The 22,667-nt window shown below is 40.0% G+C and overlaps 1 protein-coding gene across 1 annotated transcript in view; it reads left to right on the forward strand.

Moving 5' to 3' along the window:
- The window catches only part of CENPF (centromere protein F), a 225,590-nt gene that overhangs the window by 43,641 nt on the left and 159,282 nt on the right, over positions 1-22,667 (forward strand). The window contains exon 11 of the mRNA XM_053712493.1: positions 10,271-10,397. Within this exon, the coding sequence (XP_053568468.1) occupies positions 10,271-10,397 (127 nt within the window). The remainder of the gene's footprint in view (positions 1-10,270; positions 10,398-22,667) is intronic.

Below are 22,667 nucleotides of genomic sequence, written 5' to 3' on the forward strand. Positions count from 1 at the left end.
GATGGGAATATAAAATGATAAATAAAAAAACTCTATACTGTTATTATTTAATTTGCCCCCTTCCTTTCCTGTAATTCCATTATGAAATTGTGAGCTTTTTTTAGTTCCTGTTGGAAATGGAAGTACAGAACACTGTTATATTCCACATAGCCACTGGCTGCACATTCTAGTGACCTTTTTAAAACTGTCTCTAATTGGCCACAGCAGAGAAGGTAACCTAAGTTACAACATGGCAGCTCCCATTGTTTTATAGACACTAAAACTTTACACTTATTTTGTCAATATTTAAATGGCTAATGACACTTTAAAAAACACATCTACATGTTATTATTTAGTGTTTAAAGGGACATGAAACCCACATTTTTTCTTTCATGATTTAGAAAGAGCATACAATTATAAACAACTTTCTAATTTTCTTCTATTATCTATTTTGCTTCATTCTTTTGATATTCTTTGCTGAAAAGCATATCTAGATATGCTTAGTAGCTGCTGATTGGTAGCTGCACATAGATGCCTCCTGTGATTGGTTCACTGTGTGCATTGCTATTTCTTCATTAAAGTATATCTAAAGAATAAAGCAAATTAGGTAATAGAAGTAGATTGGAATGTTGTTTAAAATTATATTCTCTACCTTAATCATGAAAGAAAATGTTTGGGTATAGTGTCCCTTTAATGTCCCTTTAAAGTATTGACAAATTACTTCTCGGTTCAGACACATGTAAATGCTTTGCAAAGCCACATATGATTTGACAAGCATGGGTCTGTTGGGAACCTGTGTTGTGTTTTTTTTTTTTTTTTTAAGGTTCATAATATTTATCCTAGTCAAGATTATTGTTAGATCCACGTTATTATGGGGTGGCACAATTTGCCTAAAGCTGTACTTCTTGGTATAATGCTGTATAACAAGTATGTAATGTTACATATAGCATCTCAGAAGACTGCTGGTTTGCCATTTCTTTCTGTGGAATCCTTAATATATCGCATGCAATATATTAGTATTGGTGTCCATCTGCTGCCACCGCTGACTGAAAATTAAAGGCTTGTTTCCAGCCTTTGCTTGCCAGTACCATCTGCTATGCATTGCTGCATTACCACTAGTACTTTATAGTTTTACATTGTAACAATACTTTTTGATGTAATAGTTTTAATGCTCCTTCTGCAAAACATTTACAGATTCACAATTTTAATATTACGTTTCAGTTTCTAATTTAGTCTTCCCAGCTATGCAGAAGGTTTGCTATGTACAGAACAGCTGATGTTTCATGAACCCTTTGGGAATGAAATCGCTTGCCTGTGTATTCAGAATACATACTTTCTTGCCAGTATATTAATGGCTCATTTTGTCTCCAAGTTAATCACAAATTTATTTTAATGTTGGCTTTTAATAGTGAAAATGATGTTGAGCAGTGACTTGTGAATAGTCATTGGCTAAACGTGTATCTCTTTAAAGGGACATGAAACCCAAATGTTTTCTTTCATAATTCAGATAGAGAATACAATTTTAAACAACATTCCAATTTACTTATATTAGTAAATTTGTTTCATTCTTTAGATATCCTTTGTTGAAGAAATAGCAATGCACATGGGTGAGCCAATTGAAAAAGAGGCATCTATGTGTAGCCACCAATCAACAGCTACTTGAGCCTATTTAGATATGCTTTTCAACAAAGTATATAAAGAAAATGAAGCAAATTAGAAACTAGAAGTAAATTGGAAAGTTGTTTAAAATTGCATGCTCTTTCTAAACCATGAAAGAAAAAGTGTTTCATGTCCCTTTAAAGGGACATCCAACACCAGAATTTTTGTTTTTTAAAAAGAAAGATAATCCCTTTATTACCCATTCCCCAGTTTTGCATATCCAACACTGTTATAGAAATACACTTTTTTTACCTCTGGATTACCTTGTATCTAAGCCTCTGCAGACTACCCCCTTATTTCAGTTCTTTTGACAGACATGCATTTTAGCCAATCCGTGCTTGCTCCAGGGTAACTTCACGTGCATGAGCTCAATGTTATCTATATGAAACACATGAACTAATGCCCTCTAGTGGTTAAAATGCATTCAGATTAGAGACAGTCTTCAATGTCTAAGAAATTAGCATTTGAACCTCCTAGAATTAGCTTTAAACTAAGAATACCAAGAGAACAAAGCAAAATTACTGATAAAAGTAAATTGTAAAGTTGTTTAAAATTACATTCCCTATTTAAATCATGAAAGTTTCTTTTTTGGACTTGACTGTCCCTTTAAGATAGGGAAGAAGAAAAGAGCGCACTAGGCTAGGGGTAATCTGAATATCCTAAATAGGAGAATATATATAATTATTTTTACAGCAGAAAGAGACTTTACTTATTCTGGTCTTATGTATGAAAACATTTAAAAGCCAAAGTACCATTATAGGATTGCTCCCTAATTGAACAATGTAATATATGGGTCATTTTAAATTCACTAGCTAAACATTAGGAAGGGAAATTCACGCAGGAAATTTCCACTAGAGCAGGTGATGACAAGTTTATATTAAAATGTATCTTATAATGTCTGAAAATTATTTATGATTTGAAAAATCCAAGGTAATTAAAAAAGTCAATGCTCCTTAAAACTCTCTCTCTTATTAATTTTAAAGGGAAAAAATGGATTATATAAGCTTCTTTTAGTTGCAAAAAAACCCATGGTATTAAAATGAGCTATTTTGTTGAGTACTTGGTTCCCAATCTTAAAGGTGACAAAAAACAAAAATGAGTAGCGCTTAAACAGACCCATATATGCTCTATTGAACAGGTATCAAAAAAGCCTATTATGACCGGTGAAAAGAATAAAGTATATACAGGTGGCCCTAGTTTTACAACGGTTCAATTTACACCGTTTCAGAATAACAACCTTTTCTCTTGTTAAGTGTATTCAGTCCACGGGTCATCCATTACTTATGGGATATATTCCCTTCCCAACAGGAAGTTGCAAGAGGATCACCCAAGCAGAGCTGCTATATAGCTCCTCCCCTCACATGTCATATCCAGTCATTCTCTTGCAACACTCAATGAGCCTTAACTGCAGTAGAAGCAACTGGTAGCAGGCTTATTAATAACACTACATAACCTTTAAAATGGATGTTAAAACGTTTACTGGCATGTTAATCGTTTTTGTGAGGTACTTTGGTGATAAGACTTATTGGGGCATGATTTTTCCACATGGCTAACGTATATTTCTGCATAGAAATTGATTATCCGTTTTTGGGTATTAAGGGGTTAATCATCCATTTGCTGGTGGGTGCAATCCTTTGCTAACTTAATACATTTGCTGTGAAAATTTGGTTGCTATAACTAATTTGGTTCATTGTTATTTCAACTGTGACAGCTTTTTGTGCTTCTTAAAGGCGCAGTAGCGTTTTTTATATTGCTTGTAAATTTATTTGAAAGTATTTTCCAAGCTTGCTAGTCTCATTGCTAGTCTGTTTAAACATGTCTGACACAGATGAATCTGTTTGTTCACTATGTTTGAAGGCCAATGTGGAGCCCCATAGAAATATGTGTACTAAATGCATTGATGTCACTTTAAATAAAAGTCAGTCTTTACCTGTAAAGAAATTATCACCAGACAACGAGGGGGAAGTTATGCCGACTAACTCTCCTCACGTGTCAGTACCTTCGCCTCCCGCTCAGGAGGCGCGTGATATTGTGGCGCCAAGTACATCAGAGAGGCCCATACAAATCACTTTGCAAGACATGGCTACTGTTATGACAGAAGTATTATCTAAATTGCCAGAATTAAGGGGCAAGCGCGATAGCTCTGGGTTAAGGACAGAGCGCGCTGATGATGTGAGAGCCATGTCCGATACCGTGTCACAATTTGCAGAACATGAGGACGGAGAGCTTCATTCTGTGGGTGACGGATCTGATCCAGGGAGACTGGATTCAGAGATTTCTAATTTTAAATTTAAGCTTGAGAACCTCCGTGTATTGCTAGGGGAGGTATTAGCGGCTCTGAATGATTGTAACACTGTTGCAATTCCAGAGAAATTATGTAGGCTGGATAGATACTATGCGGTGCCGGTGTGTACTGATGTTTTTCCTATACCTAAAAGGCTTACAGAGATTATTAGCTAGGAGTGGGATAGACCCGGTGTGCCCTTTTCCCCTCCTCCTATATTTAGGAAAATGTTTCCAATAGACGCCACCACACGAGACTTATGGCAGACGGTCCCTAAGGTGGAGGGAGCAGTTTCTACTTTGGCTAAGCGTACCACTATCCCGGTGGAGGATAGTTGTGCTTTTTCGGATCCAATGGATAAAAAATTAGAAGGTTACCTTGAGAAAATGCTTGTTCAACAAGGTTTTATCTTACAGCCCCTTGCATGCATTGCGCCTGTCACTGCTGCTGCGGCATTCTGGTTTGAGTCTCTGGAAGAGGCCATTCGCACAGCTCCATTGGATGAGATTATGGACAAGCTTAAAGCACTTAAGCTAGCTAACGCATTTGTTTCTGATGCAGTTGTACATTTAACCAAACTAACGGCTAAGAACTCCGGATTCGCCATCCAAGCGCGCAGAGCGCTATGGCTTAAATCCTGGTCAGCTGACGTGACTTCTAAATCTAAATTGCTTAATATTCCTTTCAAAGGGCAGACCTTATTCGGGCCCGGCTTGAAAGAAATTATTGCTGACATTACTGGAGGTAAGGGTCATACTCTTCCCCAGGACAGGGCCAAATCAAAGGCCAAACAGTCTAATTTTCGTGCCTTTCGTAACTTCAAGGCAGGAGCAGCATCAACTTCCTCCACTCCAAAACAGGAAGGAACTGTTGCTCGTTACAGACAGGGCTGGAAAGCTAACCAGTCCTGGAACAAGGGCAAGCAGGCCAGAAAACCTGCTTCTGCCCCTAAGACAGCATGAAGAGAGGGCCCCCTATCCGGAAATGGATCTAGTGGGGGGCAGACTTTCTCTCTTCGCTCAGGCTTGGGCAAGAGATGTCCAGGATCCCTGGGCGTTGGAGATCATATCTCAGGGATATCTTCTGGACTTCAAAGCTTCTCCTCCACAAGGGAGATTTCATCTTTCAAGGTTATCAGCAAACCAAATAAAGAAAGAGGCGTTTCTACGCTGTGTACAAGACCTCTTACTAATGGGGGTGATCCACCCAGTTCCGCGGACGGAACAAGGGCAAGGATTTTACTCAAATCTGTTTGTGGTTCCCAAGAAAGAGGGAACCTTCAGACCAATCTTGGACCTAAAAATCTTAAACAAATTCCTAAGAGTTCCATCATTCAAAATGGAAACTATTCGAACCATCCTACCCATGATCCAAGAGGGTCAGTATATGACCACAGTGGACTTAAAGGATGCCTACCTTCACATACCGATTGACAAAGATCATTATCGGTACCTAAGATTTGCCTTTCTAGACAGGCATTACCAGTTTGTAGCTCTTCCCTTCGGGTTAGCTACTGCCCCGAGAATTTTTACAAAGGTTCTGGGCTCACTTCTGGCGGTGCTAAGACCGCGAGGCATAGCGGTGGCTCCGTACCTAGACGACATTCTGATACAAGCGTCAAGTTTTCAAATTGCCAAGTCTCATACAGAGATAGTTCTGGCATTTCTGAGGTCGCATGGGTGGAAGGTGAACGTGGAAAAGAGTTCTCTATTACCACTCACAAGGGTTCCCTTCCTAGGGACTCTTATAGATTCTATAGAGATGAAAATTTACCTGACGGAGTCCAGGTTATCAAAACTTCTAAATGCTTGCCGTGCCCTTCATTCCATTCCACACCCGTCAGTAGCTCAGTGCATGGAAGTAATCGGCTTAATGGTAGCGGCAATGGACATAGTACCATTTGCGCGCCTGCATCTCAGACCGCTGCAATTATGCATGCTAAGTCAGTGGAATGGGGATTACTCAGATTTGTCCCCTCTAATAAATCTGGATCAAGAGACCAGGGATTCTCTTCTCTGGTGGCTTTCTCGACTCCATCTGTCCAAAGGGATGACCTTTCGCAGGCCAGATTGGACGATTGTAACAACAGATGCCAGCCTTCTAGGTTGGGGCGCAGTCTGGAACTCCCTGAAGGCTCAGGGATCGTGGACTCAGGAGGAGAAACTCCTCCCAATAAATATTCTGGAGTTAAGAGCAATATTCAATGCTCTTTTAGCTTGGCCTCAGTTAGCAACACTGAGGTTCATCAGATTTCAGTCGGACAACATCACGACTGTGGCTTAAATCAACCATCAAGGGGGAACCAGGAGTTCCCTAGCGATGTTGGAAGTCTCAAAGATAATTCGCTGGGCAGAGTCTCACTCTTGCCACCTGTCAGCGATCTATATCCCAGGCGAGGAGAACTGGGAGGCGGACTTTCTAAGTCGCCAGACTTTTCATCCGGGGGAGTGGGAACTTCATCCGGAGGTCTTCGCTCAACTGATTCATCGTTGGGGCAAACCAGAACTGGATCTCATGGCGTCTCGCCAGAACGCCAAACTTCCTTGTTACGGATCCAGGTCCAGGGACCCGGGAGCGGCGCTGATAGATGCTCTAGCAGCCCCTTGGGTTTTCAACATGGCTTATGTGTTTCCACCATTTCCGCTGCTTCCTCGGCTGATTGCCAAGATCAAACAGGAGAGAGCATCGGTGATTCTGATAGCGCCTGCGTGGCCACGCAGGACCTGGTATGCAGACCTAGTGGACATGTCGTCCTGTCCACCATGGTCTCTGCCTCTGAGGCAGGACCTTCTAATTCAGGGTCCTTTCAACCATCCAAATCTAATTTCTCTGAGGCTGACTGCATGGAGATTGAACGCTTGATTCTATCAAAGCGTGGCTTCTCGGAGTCGGTTATTGATACCTTTAATACAGGCTCAGAAACCTGTTACCAGAAAAATTTACCATAAGATATGGCGTAAATATTTATATTGGTGTGAATCCAAGAGTTACTCATGGAGTAAGGTTAGGATTCCTAGGATATTGTCTTTTCTACAAGAGGGTTTAGAAAAGGGCTTATCTGCTAGTTCGTTAAAGGGACAGATTTCTGCTCTGTCTATTCTTCTACACAAACGTCTGGCAGACGTTCCAGACGTTCAGGCTTTTTGTCAGGCTTTGGCTAGGATTAAGCCTGTGTTTAAGACTGTTGCTCCGCCGTGGAGCTTAAACTTAGTTCTTAAAGTTCTTCAAGGTGTTCCGTTTGAACCCCTTCATTCCATTGATATTAAGCTGTTATCTTGGAAAGTTCTGTTTTTGATGGCTATTTCCTCGGCTCGAAGAGTCTCTGAGTTATCTGCCTTACATTGTGATTCTCCTTATCTGATTTTCCATTCAGACAAGGTAGTTCTGCGTACTAAACCTGGGTTTTTACCTAAGGTAGTTTCTAACAGGAATATCAATCGAGATTGTTGTTCCATCATTATGCCCTAACCCTTCTTCAAAGAAGGAACGACTTTTGCATAATCTGGACGTAGTCCGTGCCCTGAAGTTCTATTTACAGGCAACTAAAGATTTTCGTCAAACTTCTTCCCTGTTTGTCGTTTACTCTGGACAGAGGAGAGGTCAAAAAGCTTCGGCTACCTCTCTCTCCTTTTGGCTTCGTAGCATAATACGTTTAGCCTATGAGACTGCTGGACAGCAGCCCCCTGAAAGAATTACAGCTCATTCCACTAGAGCTGTGGCTTCCACCTGGGCCTTTAAAAATGAGGCCTCTGTTGAACAGATTTGCAAGGCTGCGACTTGGTCTTCGCTTCATACCTTTTCAAAATTTTACAAATTTGACACTTTTGCTTCTTCGGAGGCTGTTTTTGGGAGAAAGGTTCTACAGGCTGTGGTTCCTTCCGTTTAAGTTCCTGCCTTGTCCCTCCCATCATCCGTGTACTTTAGCTTTGGTATTGGTATCCCATAAGTAATGGATGACCCGTGGACTGAATACACTTAACAAGAGAAAACATAATTTATGCTTACCTGATAAATTTATTTCTCTTGTAGTGTATTCAGTCCACGGCCCGCCCTGTCTTTTTAAGGCAGATCTAAATTTTAATTAAAACTCCAGTCACCACTGCTCCCTATGGTTTCTCCTTTCTTGTCTTGTTTCGGTCGAATGACTGGATATGACATGTGAGGGGAGGAGCTATATAGCAGCTCTGCTTGGGTGATCCTCTTGCAACTTCCTGTTGGGAAGGGAATATATCCCATAAGTAATGGATGACCCGTGGACTGAATACACTACAAGAGAAATAAATTTATCAGGTAAGCATAAATTATGTTTTTTCCCTGTCATGTGACTGCTATTGAAAAGCATTAAGAAGCAGTGCATTTATTAAAATAGTCAGTAGGTGGAGCTGTCCGCTTGTGTTGCAGCAAAGCCAAGCAAGCTTAAATTAATCAGTTTAACCAGACCTGAGCTATCGAGCAGATTTCAAAGGAACAAGATCTTCCTGTCTATAAATCGGTCCAGATTGGAATGCATAGAAAGAACTGTTTGCAGAAAATGCAAGTGAAGTCTGTGTTGTGTGATTATTTTATTAGGTTTATAATGCTGTTTAGCAAATGTTTTTGATCATTTTACTTAGTTTAATTATATATTCTGTGTTGTGTGATTATTTTATTAGGTTTATAATGCTGTTTAGCATTTAAAGTCTTCATTTCAAAGCTTTAAAAATAATGTATTAGGTGTTACTTATGACAATTTTGAGAGGGGCCTGGAACCTAACTCTCACTTCCCATTGACTTACATTATAAACTGGGTTTCAGTTTACAACGGTTTCGATTTACAACCATTCCTTCTGGAACCTAACCCCGGCGTAAACTGAGGGCTACCTGTATTTTAAAAAACTTTAGTCTTCATAAAGTTGACAAGGGAGTGTTGTCTAAATCACTGTCTCTGGTGTGATAATTACTGTCTTTGGTGTGATGTTTAGCACCTGTATAAGTTGCAACTGTATTACTTTCATATATTGATTAGTAATACAAAGTTAGTAATTCCATTTTGTAGACGATGTAGCTGATTATGTTCTATGTCAAAGAACTGCAGGAAGAAAAGGTATTACCTTAGTTTTCGGGCCGAGACTGCGTCCTTACTGACACCGCTATGGTACAGGGTATTTTACCTTTACTTAGACTCTCCAAATGTTGCCCATCTGGTAGTGTTTTACCTTTACTCTTAACCGTTTGCTGCTGTTTCCTGCCTGGATGGTAGCTCTTTGAGCTTGGTTCCACTTTCAATGTTCCACCCGGATACCAGCTGAGTCTTTGAACTTGCTGCTATGCTTTTTCAAAGTCTGCTCCTGCTGATTGGTCCTTTGATACCACGTGATTGTGGTAGCCAATAGAATGGCACTTATCCAGCGGATTTTTTGCAGGTAAAAAACAGGTAGTCTCTATATCTCGGAAATTACTCTGTGCAGAGATCTTTTCAGAAGAACTTTTATTGTATAAATATTTTCTTGATATATTGAATATTTGTGTATTTGAAACTGTTGTAATTGTCACAATTTTCATACATAAGACCAGAATAAGTAAAGTCTCTTTCTGCTGTAAAAATAATAATATATAGTCTCCTATTTAGGATATTCAGATTACCCCTAGCCTAGTGCACTCTTTTCTTCTTCTTTTTTCCTTGTTTAGCTTTTTTGATCTGTGAGTCACCTTTAAGATAGTGAACCAGGTACCCAACAAAATAGCTAATTTTTGCAACTAAAAGAAGCTTATATTATCCATTTTTTCCCTTTAAATGAGAGAGAGTTTTAAGGAACCGTGACTTTTTTTAATTACCTTGGATTTTTCAAGTCATAAATAATTTTCAGACATTATAAGATACATTTTAATATAAACTTGTCAACACCTGCTCTAGTGGAAATTTCCTGTGTGAATTTCCCTTCCTAATGTTTAGCTAGTGAATTTAAAATGACCCATGTATTACATTGTTCAATTAGGGAGCAATCATATAATGGTACTTTGGCTTTTAAATGTTTGAATTTATGTTAATGGGTCTAGATTCTAATACACTTTTATCTCTTATATTTATAATTGTCAGCTGCAGAAATATGCTTCTTCTATGTATACTAGTATGTAAGCAGAACCTGCTGATTGATAATTAAACTGATTGTAATATTTAAGGAATTAGTGCCCAGTATATAAAAATACTCTTAAAGTGCCCCTGTTTTTATTTAATTAAACTTTACAAACACGCTTTAGATACTGGGCACTAATTCCTTGAACTTTTATAATCACTTTAATAATAGAGATCTTCCTCAAAACATGTTATATATATATATATTGAAAATGCTTCTCTTTTTTTTGTTCTAGGAAGCAAAGTCTGCGCAAAATGCCATCAAAGGACAATATGATCAGAAGTCAAAAGAAACTCATAAATTAGAAGAAGAATTTAAGTCTACAAATGAAACCTTAAGGCACAACCTGGATGAAATTAAAAGTATGTGTATATATAATGTGTGTGAGGCTAGCTGCAGAATACTGGCATTATATGTAATTCCTTAGAAATATGTGTGTGTATTTATGTGTGTGTGCGTGTGTGTGCGTGTATATGTATGTATGTATGTATGTGTGTGTGTATATATATATATATATATATATATATATATATATATATATATATATATATATATATATATATATATATATATATATATATATATATATATATATATATATATATATATATATATATAATGTGTAATATTTATTTCTATTGACTCGATGAGTCCATGGATCATCATTAATTACTGTTGGGAATATCACTCCTGGCCAGCAGGAGGAGGCAAAGAGCACAACAGCAAAGCTGTTAAAGTGAAAGTAAATCCTAGCGTTTTACAAAAGCTAGGATATACTATTGAAACAAATAAAGGGCACTTTCATTCATTAAGTATGAGATATTTCATGTAGAAAGTTCCTTTATTTGATTCAATCGATAGTCGTTTTTAGATGCTACAGCAGCCCACGGTAAATCCGGCTTGGTGCCCATGGGAGCCGGATTTACCGCACGGCTATTGACTAAGAGGTGAAAACGTAATTTTTTAGCCGTGCTCTGCTGTAGGAGTTAAGAGCGGCGATCGATTGAATCAAATAAAGGAACTTTCTTTTACAAGATATGATGAGTCCACGGATTTCATCCTTACTTATGGGATTAAATCTCCTGTTAGCAGGAAGTGGCAAAGAGCACCACAGCAGAGCTGTATATATAGCTCCTCCCTTCCCTCCCACTCCAGTCATTTTCTTTGCCTGTGTCAGTGATAGGAAGAGGTAAAGTGAGGTGTTAGTTTAGATTCTTCAATCAAGAAGTTTTTTTTGTTTTAAAATGGTGCCAGTGAGTACTATTATTTCTCTTGTTAAGTGTATCCAGTCCACGGATCATCCATTACTTATGGGATATTCTCCTTCCCAACAGGAAGTTGCAAGAGGATCACCCACAGCAGAGCTGCTATATAGCTCCTCCCCTAACTGCCATATCCAGTCATTCTCTTGCAAGCCTCAACCAAGATGGAGGTCGTAAGAGGAGTGTGGTGTTTTATACTTAGTTTATTTCTTCAATCAAAAGTTTGTTATTTTTAAATGGTACTGGAGTGTGCTGTTTATCTCAGGCACTATTTAGAAGAAGAATCTGCCTGCATTTTCTATGATCTTAGTAGAAGTAACTAAGATCCATGGCTGTTCTCACATATTCTGAGGAGTGAGGTAACTTCAGAGAGGGAATGGCGTGCAGGTTTTCCTGCAATAAGGTATGTGCAGTTAATATTTTTCTAGGGATGGAATTTGCTAGAAAATGCTGCTTATACCGGATTAATGTAAGTAAAGCCTTAAATGCAGTGATAGCTACTGGTATCGGGCTTATTAATAGAGATGCATACTCTTATAAAAATGTAATATAAAACGTTTGCTGGCATGTTTAATCGTTTTTATATATGTTTGGTGACAAAACTTATTGGGGCCTAGTTTTTTTTCCACATGGCTGGTTTGATTTCTGCCTAGAGACAGTTTCCTGAAGCTTTCCACTGTTGCAATATGAGTGGGAAGGGCCTATTTTAGTGCTTTTCTGTGGAGCTAAAAATACTGACAGACATTCAGCTTCCCTCTGCATGATACAGGACATCTCTGAAGGGCTCAAAAGGCTTCAAAGTCGTGTTTGAGGAGGGTAACAATCACAGTAGACTGTGGCAGTTGTTGTGACTGTGTTTAAAAAACCTTTTTGTCATTTATTATTCTGTTTTTGTTATTAAGGGGTTAATCATCCATTTGCAAGTGGGTGCAATGCTCTGCTGACTTGTTACATACACTGTAAAAATTTTGTTAGTGTAACTGCCTTTTTTCACTGTTATTTCAAATTTTGTCAAAATTTGTTTCTCTTAAAGGCACAGTAACGTTTTTTATATTGCTTGTTAACTTGCTTTAAAGTGTTTTCCAAGCTTGCTAGTCTCATTGCTAGTCTGTACAAACATGTCTGAAACAGAGGATACTTGTTCATTATGTTTAAAAGCCATGGTGGAGCCCCATAGGAGAATGTGTACTAAATGTATTGATTTCACCTTAAACAGTAAAGATCAGTCTTTATCTATAAAAGAATTGTCACCAGATGGGTCTGTCGAGGGGGAAGTTATGCCGACTAACTCTCCCCACGTGTCGGACCCTTCGCCTCCCGCTCAAGGGACGCACGCTAATATGGCGCCAAGTACATCAGGGACGCCCATAGCGATTACTTTGCAGGACATGGCGGCAATCATGAATAATACCCTGTCAGAGGTATTATCCAGATTGCCTGAATTGAGAGGCAAGCGCGATAGCTCTGGGGTTAGACGAGATACAGAGCGCGTAGATGCTGTAAGAGCCATGTCTGATACTGCGTCACAATATGCAGAACCTGAGAACAGAGAGCTTCAGTCTGTGGGTGACGTCTCTGATTCGGGGAGACCTGATTCAGAGATTTCTAATTTTAAATTTAAGCTTGAGAACCTCCGTGTATTGCTTGGGGAGGTATTAGCTGCTCTGAATGACTGTGACACAATTGCAGTGCCAGAGAAATTGTGTAGGCTGGATAAATACTATTCAGTGCCGGTGAGTACTGATGTTTCTCTTGTTAAGTGTATCCAGTCCACGGATCATCCATTTCTTATGGGATATTAACTCCTCCCCAACAGGAAGTGCAAGAGGATTCACCCAGCAGAGCTGCTACATAGCTCCTCCCCTAACTGCCATTACCAGTCATTCTCTTGCACCCAACAAATAGATAGGATGTGTGAGAGGACTGTGGTGATTATACTTAGTTTCATACCTTCAATCAAAAGTTTGTTATTTTATAATAGCACCGGAGTGTGTTATTGCTTCTCTGGTAGAATTTGAAGAAGAATCTACCTGAGTTTTTCTATGATTTTAGCCGGAGTAGTTAAGATCATATTGCTGTTTCTCGGCCATCTGAGGAGAGGTAAACTTCAGATCAGGGGACAGCGGGCAGATTAATCTGCAAAGAGGTATGTAGCAGCTTATTATTTTCTGACAATGGAATTGATGAGAAAATTCTGCCATACCGATATAATGTAAACTCAGCCTTAAATGCAGTAGCAGCAACTGCTATCAGGCTGTCATGTATGTATATTTTACACTTCAGTATTCTGGGGAATGGCACTTCACTGGAATTATACTGTATTCATAAAACTTTAGCCTAATTTGCAGGGACTAGCAACAGGCTTTTTAATAACACTCAATTTATTAATGTTAAACGTTTTTTGCTGGCATGTAAAATCGTTTAATTTTCTGAGGTACTGGGTGAAAAAATGTTTTGGGCACTATTTTTTTTCCACTTGGCAGTCGTTTTATTTAATTTATGACAGTTTACTGATCTCTCTCTCACTGTTATGTGTGAGGGGGAGGGGCCTTTTTTGGTGCTTTTGCTACGCATCAAAAAATTCAGTCAGAAGTTTATTGTCTTCCCTGCATGATCCGGTTCATCTCTACAGAACTCAGGGGTCTTCAAAACTTGTTTTGAGGGAGGTAATCACTCACAGCAGAGCTGTGAGATTGTAGTTGACTGTGATAAAAAAACGTTTATTTCTGTATTTTTTTTCTGCTATCAGGGTTAGTTATCCTTTGCTAATGGGAGCAATCCTTTGCTAAAATTGTGTTTTTTACAAAGATTTGATGCTATAACTTTTCAGTTTATTAATTTTCAACTGTCATAACTTTTTCTGTGCTTCTTATAGGCACAGTACGTTTTCATATTATAGTAAATTACTTGAAAAGTATTTCCAAGTTGCTAGTTTATTTGCTAGTGTGTTAAACATGTCTGATTCAGAGGAAGATATCTGTGCTATATGTGCTAAAGCCAAAGTGGAGCCCAATAGAAATTTATGTACTAACTGTATTGATGCTACTTTAAATAAAAGTCAATCTGTACAAATTGAACATATTTCACCAAACAACGAGGGGAGAGTTATGCCGACTAACTCGCCTCACGTGTCAGTACCTGCATCTCCCGCTCGGGAGGTGCGTGATATTGTAGCGCCGAGTACATCTGGGCGGCCATTACAAATCACATTACAGGATATGGCTACTGTTATGACTGAAGTTTTGGCTAAATTACCAGAACTAAGAGGTAAGCGTGATCACTCTGGGGTGAGAACAGAGTGCGCTGATAATATTAGGGCCATGTCAGACACTGCGTCACAATTTGCAGAACATGAGGACGGAGAGCTTCATTCTGCGGGTGACGGTTCTGATCCAAACAAACTGGATTCAGATATTTCAAATTTTAAATTTAAGCTGGAAAACCTCCGTGTATTACTAGGGGAGGTGTTAGCGGCTCTGAATGATTGTAACACAGTTGCAATACCAGAGAAAATGTGTAGGTTGGATAAATATTTTGCGGTACCGGCGAGTACTGACGTTTTTCCTATACCTAAGAGACTTACTGAAATTGTTACTAAGGAGTGGGATAGACCCGGTGTGCCGTTCTCACCCCCTCCGATATTTAGAAAGATGTTTCCAATAGACGCCACCACACGGGACTTATAGCAAACGGTCCCTAAGGTGGAGGGAGCAGTTTCTACTTTAGCTAAGCGTACCACTATCCCGGTGGAGGATAGCTGTGCCTTTTCAGATCCAATGGATAAAAAGTTAGAGGGTTACCTTAAGAAAATGTTTGTTCAACAAGGTTTTATATTGCAACCTCTTGCATGCATTGCGCCTGTCACGGCTGCAGCAGCATTTTGGTTTGAGTCTCTGGAAGAGACACTTGAATCAGCTCCATTAGATGAGATTACACACAAGCTTAAAGCCCTTAAGTTAGCTAACTCATTTATTTCAGATGCCGTAGTACATTTAACTAAACTTACGGCTAAGAATTCCGGATTCGCCATTCAGGCACGCAGAGCACTGTGGCTAAAATCCTGGTCAGCTGACGTTACTTCTAAATCCATATCTCAGGGATACCTTCTAGACTTCAAATTCTCTCCCCCAAGAGGGAGATTTCATCTGTCAAGGTTGTCAACAAACCAAATAAAGAAAGAGGCGTTTCTACGCTGCGTACAAGATCTTTATTAATGGGAGTGATCCATCCGGTTCCGCGGTCGGAACAAGGACAAGGGTTTTACTCAAATCTGTTTGTGGTTCCCAAAAAAGAGGGAACTTTCAGGCCAATCTTGGATTTAAAGATCCTAAACAAATTCCTAAGAGTTCCATCGTTCAAAATGGAAACTATTCGGACAATTTTACCCATGATCCAAAAGGGTCAGTACATGACCACAGTGGATTTAAAGGATGCTTACCTTCACATACCGATTCACAAAGATCATTACCGGTATCTAAGGTTTGCCTTTCTAGACAGGCATTACCAGTTTGTAGCTCTTCCATTCGGATTGGCTACGGCTCCGAGAATCTTCAAAAGGTTCTGGGTGCTCTTCTGGCGGTACTAAGACCGCAAGGAATTGCGGTAGCTCCGTACCTAGACGACATTCTGATACAAGCTTCAAGCTTTCAAACTGCCAAGTCTCATACAGAGTTAGTACTGGCATTTCTAAGGTCGCATGGATGGAAGGTGAACGAAAAGAAGAGTTCTCTCTTTCCACTCACAAGAGTTCCCTTCTTGGGGACTCTTATAGATTCTGTAGAAATGAAGATTTACCTGACAGAAGACAGGTTAACAAAGCTTCAAAATGCATGCCGTGTCCTTCATTCCATTCAACACCCGTCAGTAGCTCAATGCATGGAGGTGATCGGCTTAATGGTAGCAGCAATGGACATAGTACCCTTTGCACGCCTACATCTCAGACCGCTGCAATTGTGCATGCTAAGTCAGTGGAATGGGGATTACTCAGACTTGTCCCCTACTCTGAATCTGGATCAAGAGACCAGAAATTCTCTTCTATGGTGGCTTTCTCGGCCACATCTGTCCAGGGGGATGCCATTCAGCAGGCCGGACTGGACAATTTTAACAACAGACGCCAGCCTACTAGGTTGGGGCGCTGTCTGGAATTCTCTGAAGGCTCAGGGACAATGGAATCAGGAGGAGAGTCTCCTACCAATAAACATTCTGGAATTGAGAGCAGTTCTCAATGCCCTTCTGGCTTGGCCCCAGTTAACAACTCGGGGGTTCATCAGGTTTCAGTCGGACAACATCACGACTGTAGCTTACATCAACCATCAGGGAGGGACAAGAAGCTCCCTAGCAATGATGGAAGTATCAAAGATAATTCGCTGGGCAGAGTCTCACTCTTGCCACCTGTCAGCAATCCACATCCCGGGAGTGGAGAACTGGGAGGCGGATTTCTTAAGTCGTCAGACTTTTCATCCGGGGGAGTGGGAACTTCATCCGGAGGTCTTTGCCCAAATACTTCGATGTTGGGGCAAACCAGACATAGATCTCATGGCGTCTCGACAGAACGCCAAGCTTCCTCGTTACGGGTCCAGATCCAGGGATCCGGGAGCGGTTCTGATAGATGCTTTGACAGCACCTTGGACCTTCGGGATGGCTTATGTGTTTCCACCCTTCCCGATGCTTCCTCGATTGATTGCCAGAATCAAACAGGAGAGAGCATCAGTGATTCTAATAGCGCCTGCATGGCCACGCAGGACTTGGTATGCAGATCTAGTGGACATGTCATCCTGTCCACCTTGGTCGCTACCTCTGAAACAGGACCTTCTGATCCAGGGTCCCTTCAAACATCAAAATCTAATTTCTCTGAAGCTGACTGCTTGGAAATTGAACGCTTGATTTTATCAAAACGTGGTTTTTCTGAGTCAGTTATTGATACCTTAATACAGGCTAGGAAGCAGAAAGATTTACCATAAGATATGGCGCAAATACTTATATTGGTGCGAATCCAAGAGTTACTCATGGAGTAAGGTTAGGATTCCGAGGATATTGTCTTTTCTACAAGAAGGCTTAGAAAAGGGTTTATCCGCTAGTTCCTTAAAGGGACAGATTTCAGCTCTGTCCATTCTTTTACACAAACGTCTGTCAGAAGTTCCGGACGTTCAAGCTTTTTGTCAGGCTTTAGCTAGGATCAAGCCTGTGTTTAAAACTGTTGCTCCACCATGGAGTTTGAACTTAGTTCTTAATGTTTTACAGGGGGTTCCGTTTGAACCCCTTCATTCCATTTATATCAAGTTGTTATCTTGGAAAGTTCTGTTTTTAATGGCGATTTCCTCGGCTCGAAGAGTCTCTGAGTTATCTGCCTTACATTGTGATTCTCCTTATCTGATTTTTCATTCAGACAAGGTAGTTCTGCGTACTAAACCTGGGTTCCTACCTAAGGTGGTCACTAACAGGAATATCAATCAAGAGATTGTGGTTCCATCTTTGTGTCCTAATCCTTCTTCGAAAAAGGAACGTCTGCTACACAATCTAGATGTAGTCCGTGCCCTGAAATTTTATCTACAGGCAACTAAGGATTTCTTTCATGTAATTAACAAGAGTCCATGAGCTAGTGACGTATGGGATATACATTCCTACCAGGAGGGGCAAAGTTTCCCAAACCTTAAAATGCCTATAAATACACCCCTCACCACACCCACAAATCAGTTTTACAAACTTTGCCTCCAAGGGAGGTGGTGAAGTAAGTTTGTGCTAGATTCTACGTTGATATGCGCTCCGCAGCAAGTTGGAGCCCGGTTTTCCTCTCAGCGTGCAGTGAATGTCAGAGGGATGTGAGGAGAGTATTGCCTATTGAATGCAGTGATCTCCTTCTACGGGGTCTATTTCATAAGGTTCTCTGTTATCGGTCGTAGAGATTCATCTCTTACCTCCCTTTTCAGATCGACGATATACTCTTATATTTACCATTTCCTCTACTGATTCTCGTTTCAGTACTGGTTTGGCTTTCTACAAACATGTAGATGAGTGTCCTGGGGTAAGTAAGTCTTATTTTCTGTGACACTCTAAGCTATGGTTGGGCACTTTATTTATAAAGTTCTAAATATATGTATTCAAACATTTATTTGCCTTGACTCAGAATGTTCAACTTTCCTTATTTCCAGACAGTCAGTTTCATATTTGGGATTATGCTTTAAATTATCATATTTTTTCTTACCTCAAAAATTTGACTTTTTTCCCTGTGGGCTGTTAGGCTCGCGGGGGCTGAAAATGCTTCATTTTATTGTGTCATTCTTGGCGCGGACTTTTTTGGCGCAAAAATTCTTTTCCGTTTCCGGCGTCATACGTGTCGCCGGAAGTTGCGTCATTTTTGACGTTATTTTGCGCCAAAAATGTCGGCGTTCCGGATGTGGCGTCATTTTTGGCGCCAAAAGCATTTAGGCGCCAAATAATGTGGGCGTCTTATTTGGCGCCAAAAAATATGGGCGTCGCTTTTGTCTCCACATTATTTCAGTCTCATTTTTCATTTGCTTCTGGTTGCTAGAAGCTTGATGTTTGGCATTTTTTTCCCATTCCTGAAACTGTCTTATAAGGAATTTGATCTATTTTGCTTTATATGTTGTTTTTTCTCTTACATATTGCAAGATGTCTCACGTTGCATCTGAGCCAGAAGATACTACAGGAAAACCACTGCCTGCTGGATCTACCAAAGCTAAGTGTATCTGCTGTAAACTTTTGGTAGCTATTCCTCCAGCTGTTGTTTGTAATAATTGTCATGACAAACTTGTTAAAGCAGATAATTTCCTTTAGTGATGTACCATTGCCTGTTGCAGTTCCCTCAACATCTAAGGTGCAGAATGTTCCTGATAACATAAGAGATTTTGTTTCTGAATCCATAAAGAAGGCTTTGTCTGTTATTTCTCCTTCTAGTAAACGTAAAAAGTCTTTTAAATCTTCTCTCTCTACAGATGAATTTTTAAATGAACACCATCATTCTGATTCTTTGGACTCTTCTGGTTCAGAGGATTCTGTCTCAGAGATTGATGCTGATAAATCTTCATATTTATTTAAGATGGAATTTATTCGCTCTTTACTTAAAGAAGTACTAATTGCTTTAGAAATAGAGGATTCTAGTCCTCTTGATACTAATTCTATACGTTTGGATAAGGTTTTTAAAGCTCCTGCGGTTATTCCAGAAGTCTTTCCTGTTCCTAATGCTATTTCTGCAGTAATTGCTAAGGAATGGGATAAATTGGGTAATTCATTTACTCCTTCTAAACGTTTTAAGCAATTATATCCTGTTCCGCCTGACAGGTTAGAATTTTGGGACAAAATCCCTAAAGTTGATGGGGCTATTTCTACCCTTGCTAAACGTACTACCATTCCTACGTCAGATGGTACCTCGTTTAAAGATCCTTTAGATAGAAAAATTGAATCTTTTCTAAGAAAAGCTTATCTATGTTCAGGTAATCTTCTTAGACCTGCTATATCATTGGCTGATGTTGCTGCAGCTTCAACTTTTTGGTTGGAAACTCTAGCGCAACAAGTAACAAATCGTGATTCTCATGATATTATTATTCTTCTCCAGCATGCTAATAATTTCATCTGTGATGCCATTTTTGATATTATTAGAGTTGATGTTAGATTTATGTCTCTGGCTATCTTAGCCAGAAGAGCTTTATGGCTTAAGACTTGGAATGCTGATATGGCTTCTAAATCAACTCTACTTTCCATTTCTTTCCAGGGAAACAAATTATTTGGTTCTCAGTTGGATTCTATTATTTCAACTGTTACTGGTGGGAAAGGAACTTTTTTACCACAGGATAAAAAGTCTAAAGGTAAAAACAGGGCTAACAATCGTTTTCGTTCCTTTCGTTTCAACAAAGAACAAAAGCCTGATCCTTCGTCCTCAGGAGCAGTTTCAGTTTGGAAACCATCTCCAGTCTGGAATAAATCCAAGCCTGCTAGAAAGACAAAGCCTGCTTCTAAGTTCACATGAAGGTACGGCCCTCATTCCAGTTCAGCTGGTAGGGGGCAGGTTACGTTTTTTCAAAGAAATTTGGATCAATTCTGTTCACAATCTTTGGATTCAGAACATTGTTTCAGAAGGGTACAGAATTGGTTTCAAGATGAGACCTCCTGCAAAGAGATTTTTTCTTTCCCATGTCCCAGTAAATCCAGTGAAAGCTCAAGCATTTCTGAATTGTGTTTCAGATCTAGAGTTGGCTGGAGTAATTATGCCAGTTCCAGTTCCGGAACAGGGGATGGGGTTTTATTCAAATCTCTTCATTGTACCAAAGAAGGAGAATTCCTTCAGACCAGTTCTGGATCTAAAATTATTGAATCGTTATGTAAGGATACCAACGTTCAAGATGGTAACTGTAAGGACTATATTGCCTTTTGTTCAGCAAGGGAATTATATGTCCACAATAGATTTACAGGATGCATATCTGCATTTTCCAATTCATCCAGATCATTATCAGTTCCTGAGATTCTCTTTTCTAGACAAGCATTACCAATTTGTGGCTCTACCGTTTGGCCTTGCTACAGCTCCAAGAATTTTCACAAAGATTCTCGGTGCCCTTCTGTCTGTAATCAGAGAACAGGGTATTGTGGTATTTCCTTATTTGGACGATATCTTGGTACTTGCTCCGTCTTTACATTTAGCAGAGTCTCATACGAATCGACTTGTGTTGTTTCTTCAAGATCATGGTTGGAGGATCAATTTACCAAAAAGTTCTTTGATTCCTCAAACAAGGGTAACCTTTCTGGGTTTCCAGATAGATTCAGTGTCCATGACTTTGTCTTTAACAGACAAGAGACGTCTAAAATTGATTACAGCCTGTCGAAATCTTCAGTCTCAATCATTCCCTTCGGTAGCCTTATGCATGGAAATTCTAGGTCTTATGACTGCTGCATCGGACGCGATCCCCTTTGCTCGTTTTCACATGCGACCTCTTCAGCTCTGTATGCTGAACCAATGGTGCAGGGATTACACGAAGATATATCAATTAATATCTTTAAAACCGATTGTTCGGCACTCTCTAACGTGGTGGACAGATCACCATCGTTTAATTCAGGGGGCTTCTTTTGTTCTTCCGACCTGGACTGTAATTTCAACAGATGCAAGTCTCACAGGTTGGGGAGCTGTGTGGGGATCTCTGACGGCACAAGGAGTTTGGGAATCTCAGGAGGTGAGATTACCGATCAATATCTTGGAACTCCGTGCAGTTTTCAGAGCTCTTCAGTTTTGGCCTCTTCTGAAGAGAGAATCGTTCATTTGTTTTCAGACAGGCAATGTCACAACTGTGGCATACATCAATCATCAAGGAGGGACTCACAGTCCTCTGGCTATGAAAGAAGTATCTCGAATTTTGGTTTGGGCGGAATCCAGCTCCTGTCTAATCTCTGCGGTTCATATCCCAGGTGTAGACAATTGGGAAGCGGATTATCTCAGTCGCCAAACGTTGCATCCGGGCGAATGGTCTCTTCACCCAGAGGTATTTCTTCAGATTGTTCAATTGTGGGGGCTTCCAGAGATAGATCTGATGGCCTCTCATCTAAACAAGAAACTTCCCAGGTATCTGTCCAGATCCCGGGATCCTCAGGCGGAGGCAGTGGATGCATTATCACTTCCTTGGAAGTATCATCCTGCCTATATCTTTCCGCCTCTAGTTCTTCTTCCAAGAGTAATCTCCAAGATTCTGAGGGAATGCTCGTTTGTTCTGCTAATAGCTCCGGCATGGCCTCACAGGTTTTGGTATGCGGATCTTGTCCGGATGGCATCTTGCCAGCCATGGACTCTTCCGTTAAGACCAGACCTTCTGTCACAAGGTCCTTTTTTCCATCCGGATCTGAAATCCTTAAATTTAAAGGTATGGAGATTGAACGCTTGATTCTTGGTCATAGAGGTTTCTCTGACTCCGTGATTAATACTATGTTACAGGCTCGTAAATCTGTATCTCGAGAGATATATTATAGAGTCTGGAAGACTTATATTTCTTGGTGTCTTTCTCATCATTTTTCTTGGCATTCTTTTAGAATACCGAGAATTTTACAGTTTCTTCAGGATGGTTTAGATAAGGGTTTGTCCGCAAGTTCTTTGAAAGGACAAATCTCCGCTCTTTCTGTTCTTTTTCACAGAAAGATTGCTATTCTTCCTGATATTCATTGTTTTGTACAAGCTTTGGTTCGTATAAAACCTGTCATTAAGTCAATTTCTCCTCCTTGGAGTTTGAATTTGGTTCTGGGAGCTCTTCAAGCTCCTCCGTTTGAACCTATGCATTCATTGGACATTAAATTACTTTCTTGGAAAGTTTTGTTCCTTTTGGCCATCTCTTCTGCTAGAAGAGTTTCTGAATTATCTGCTCTTTCGTGTGAGTCTCC

The sequence above is a fragment of the Bombina bombina genome, chromosome 4 (genome assembly GCF_027579735.1).
Source record: "Bombina bombina isolate aBomBom1 chromosome 4, aBomBom1.pri, whole genome shotgun sequence".
Classification (NCBI taxonomy): Eukaryota; Metazoa; Chordata; class Amphibia; order Anura; family Bombinatoridae; genus Bombina; species Bombina bombina.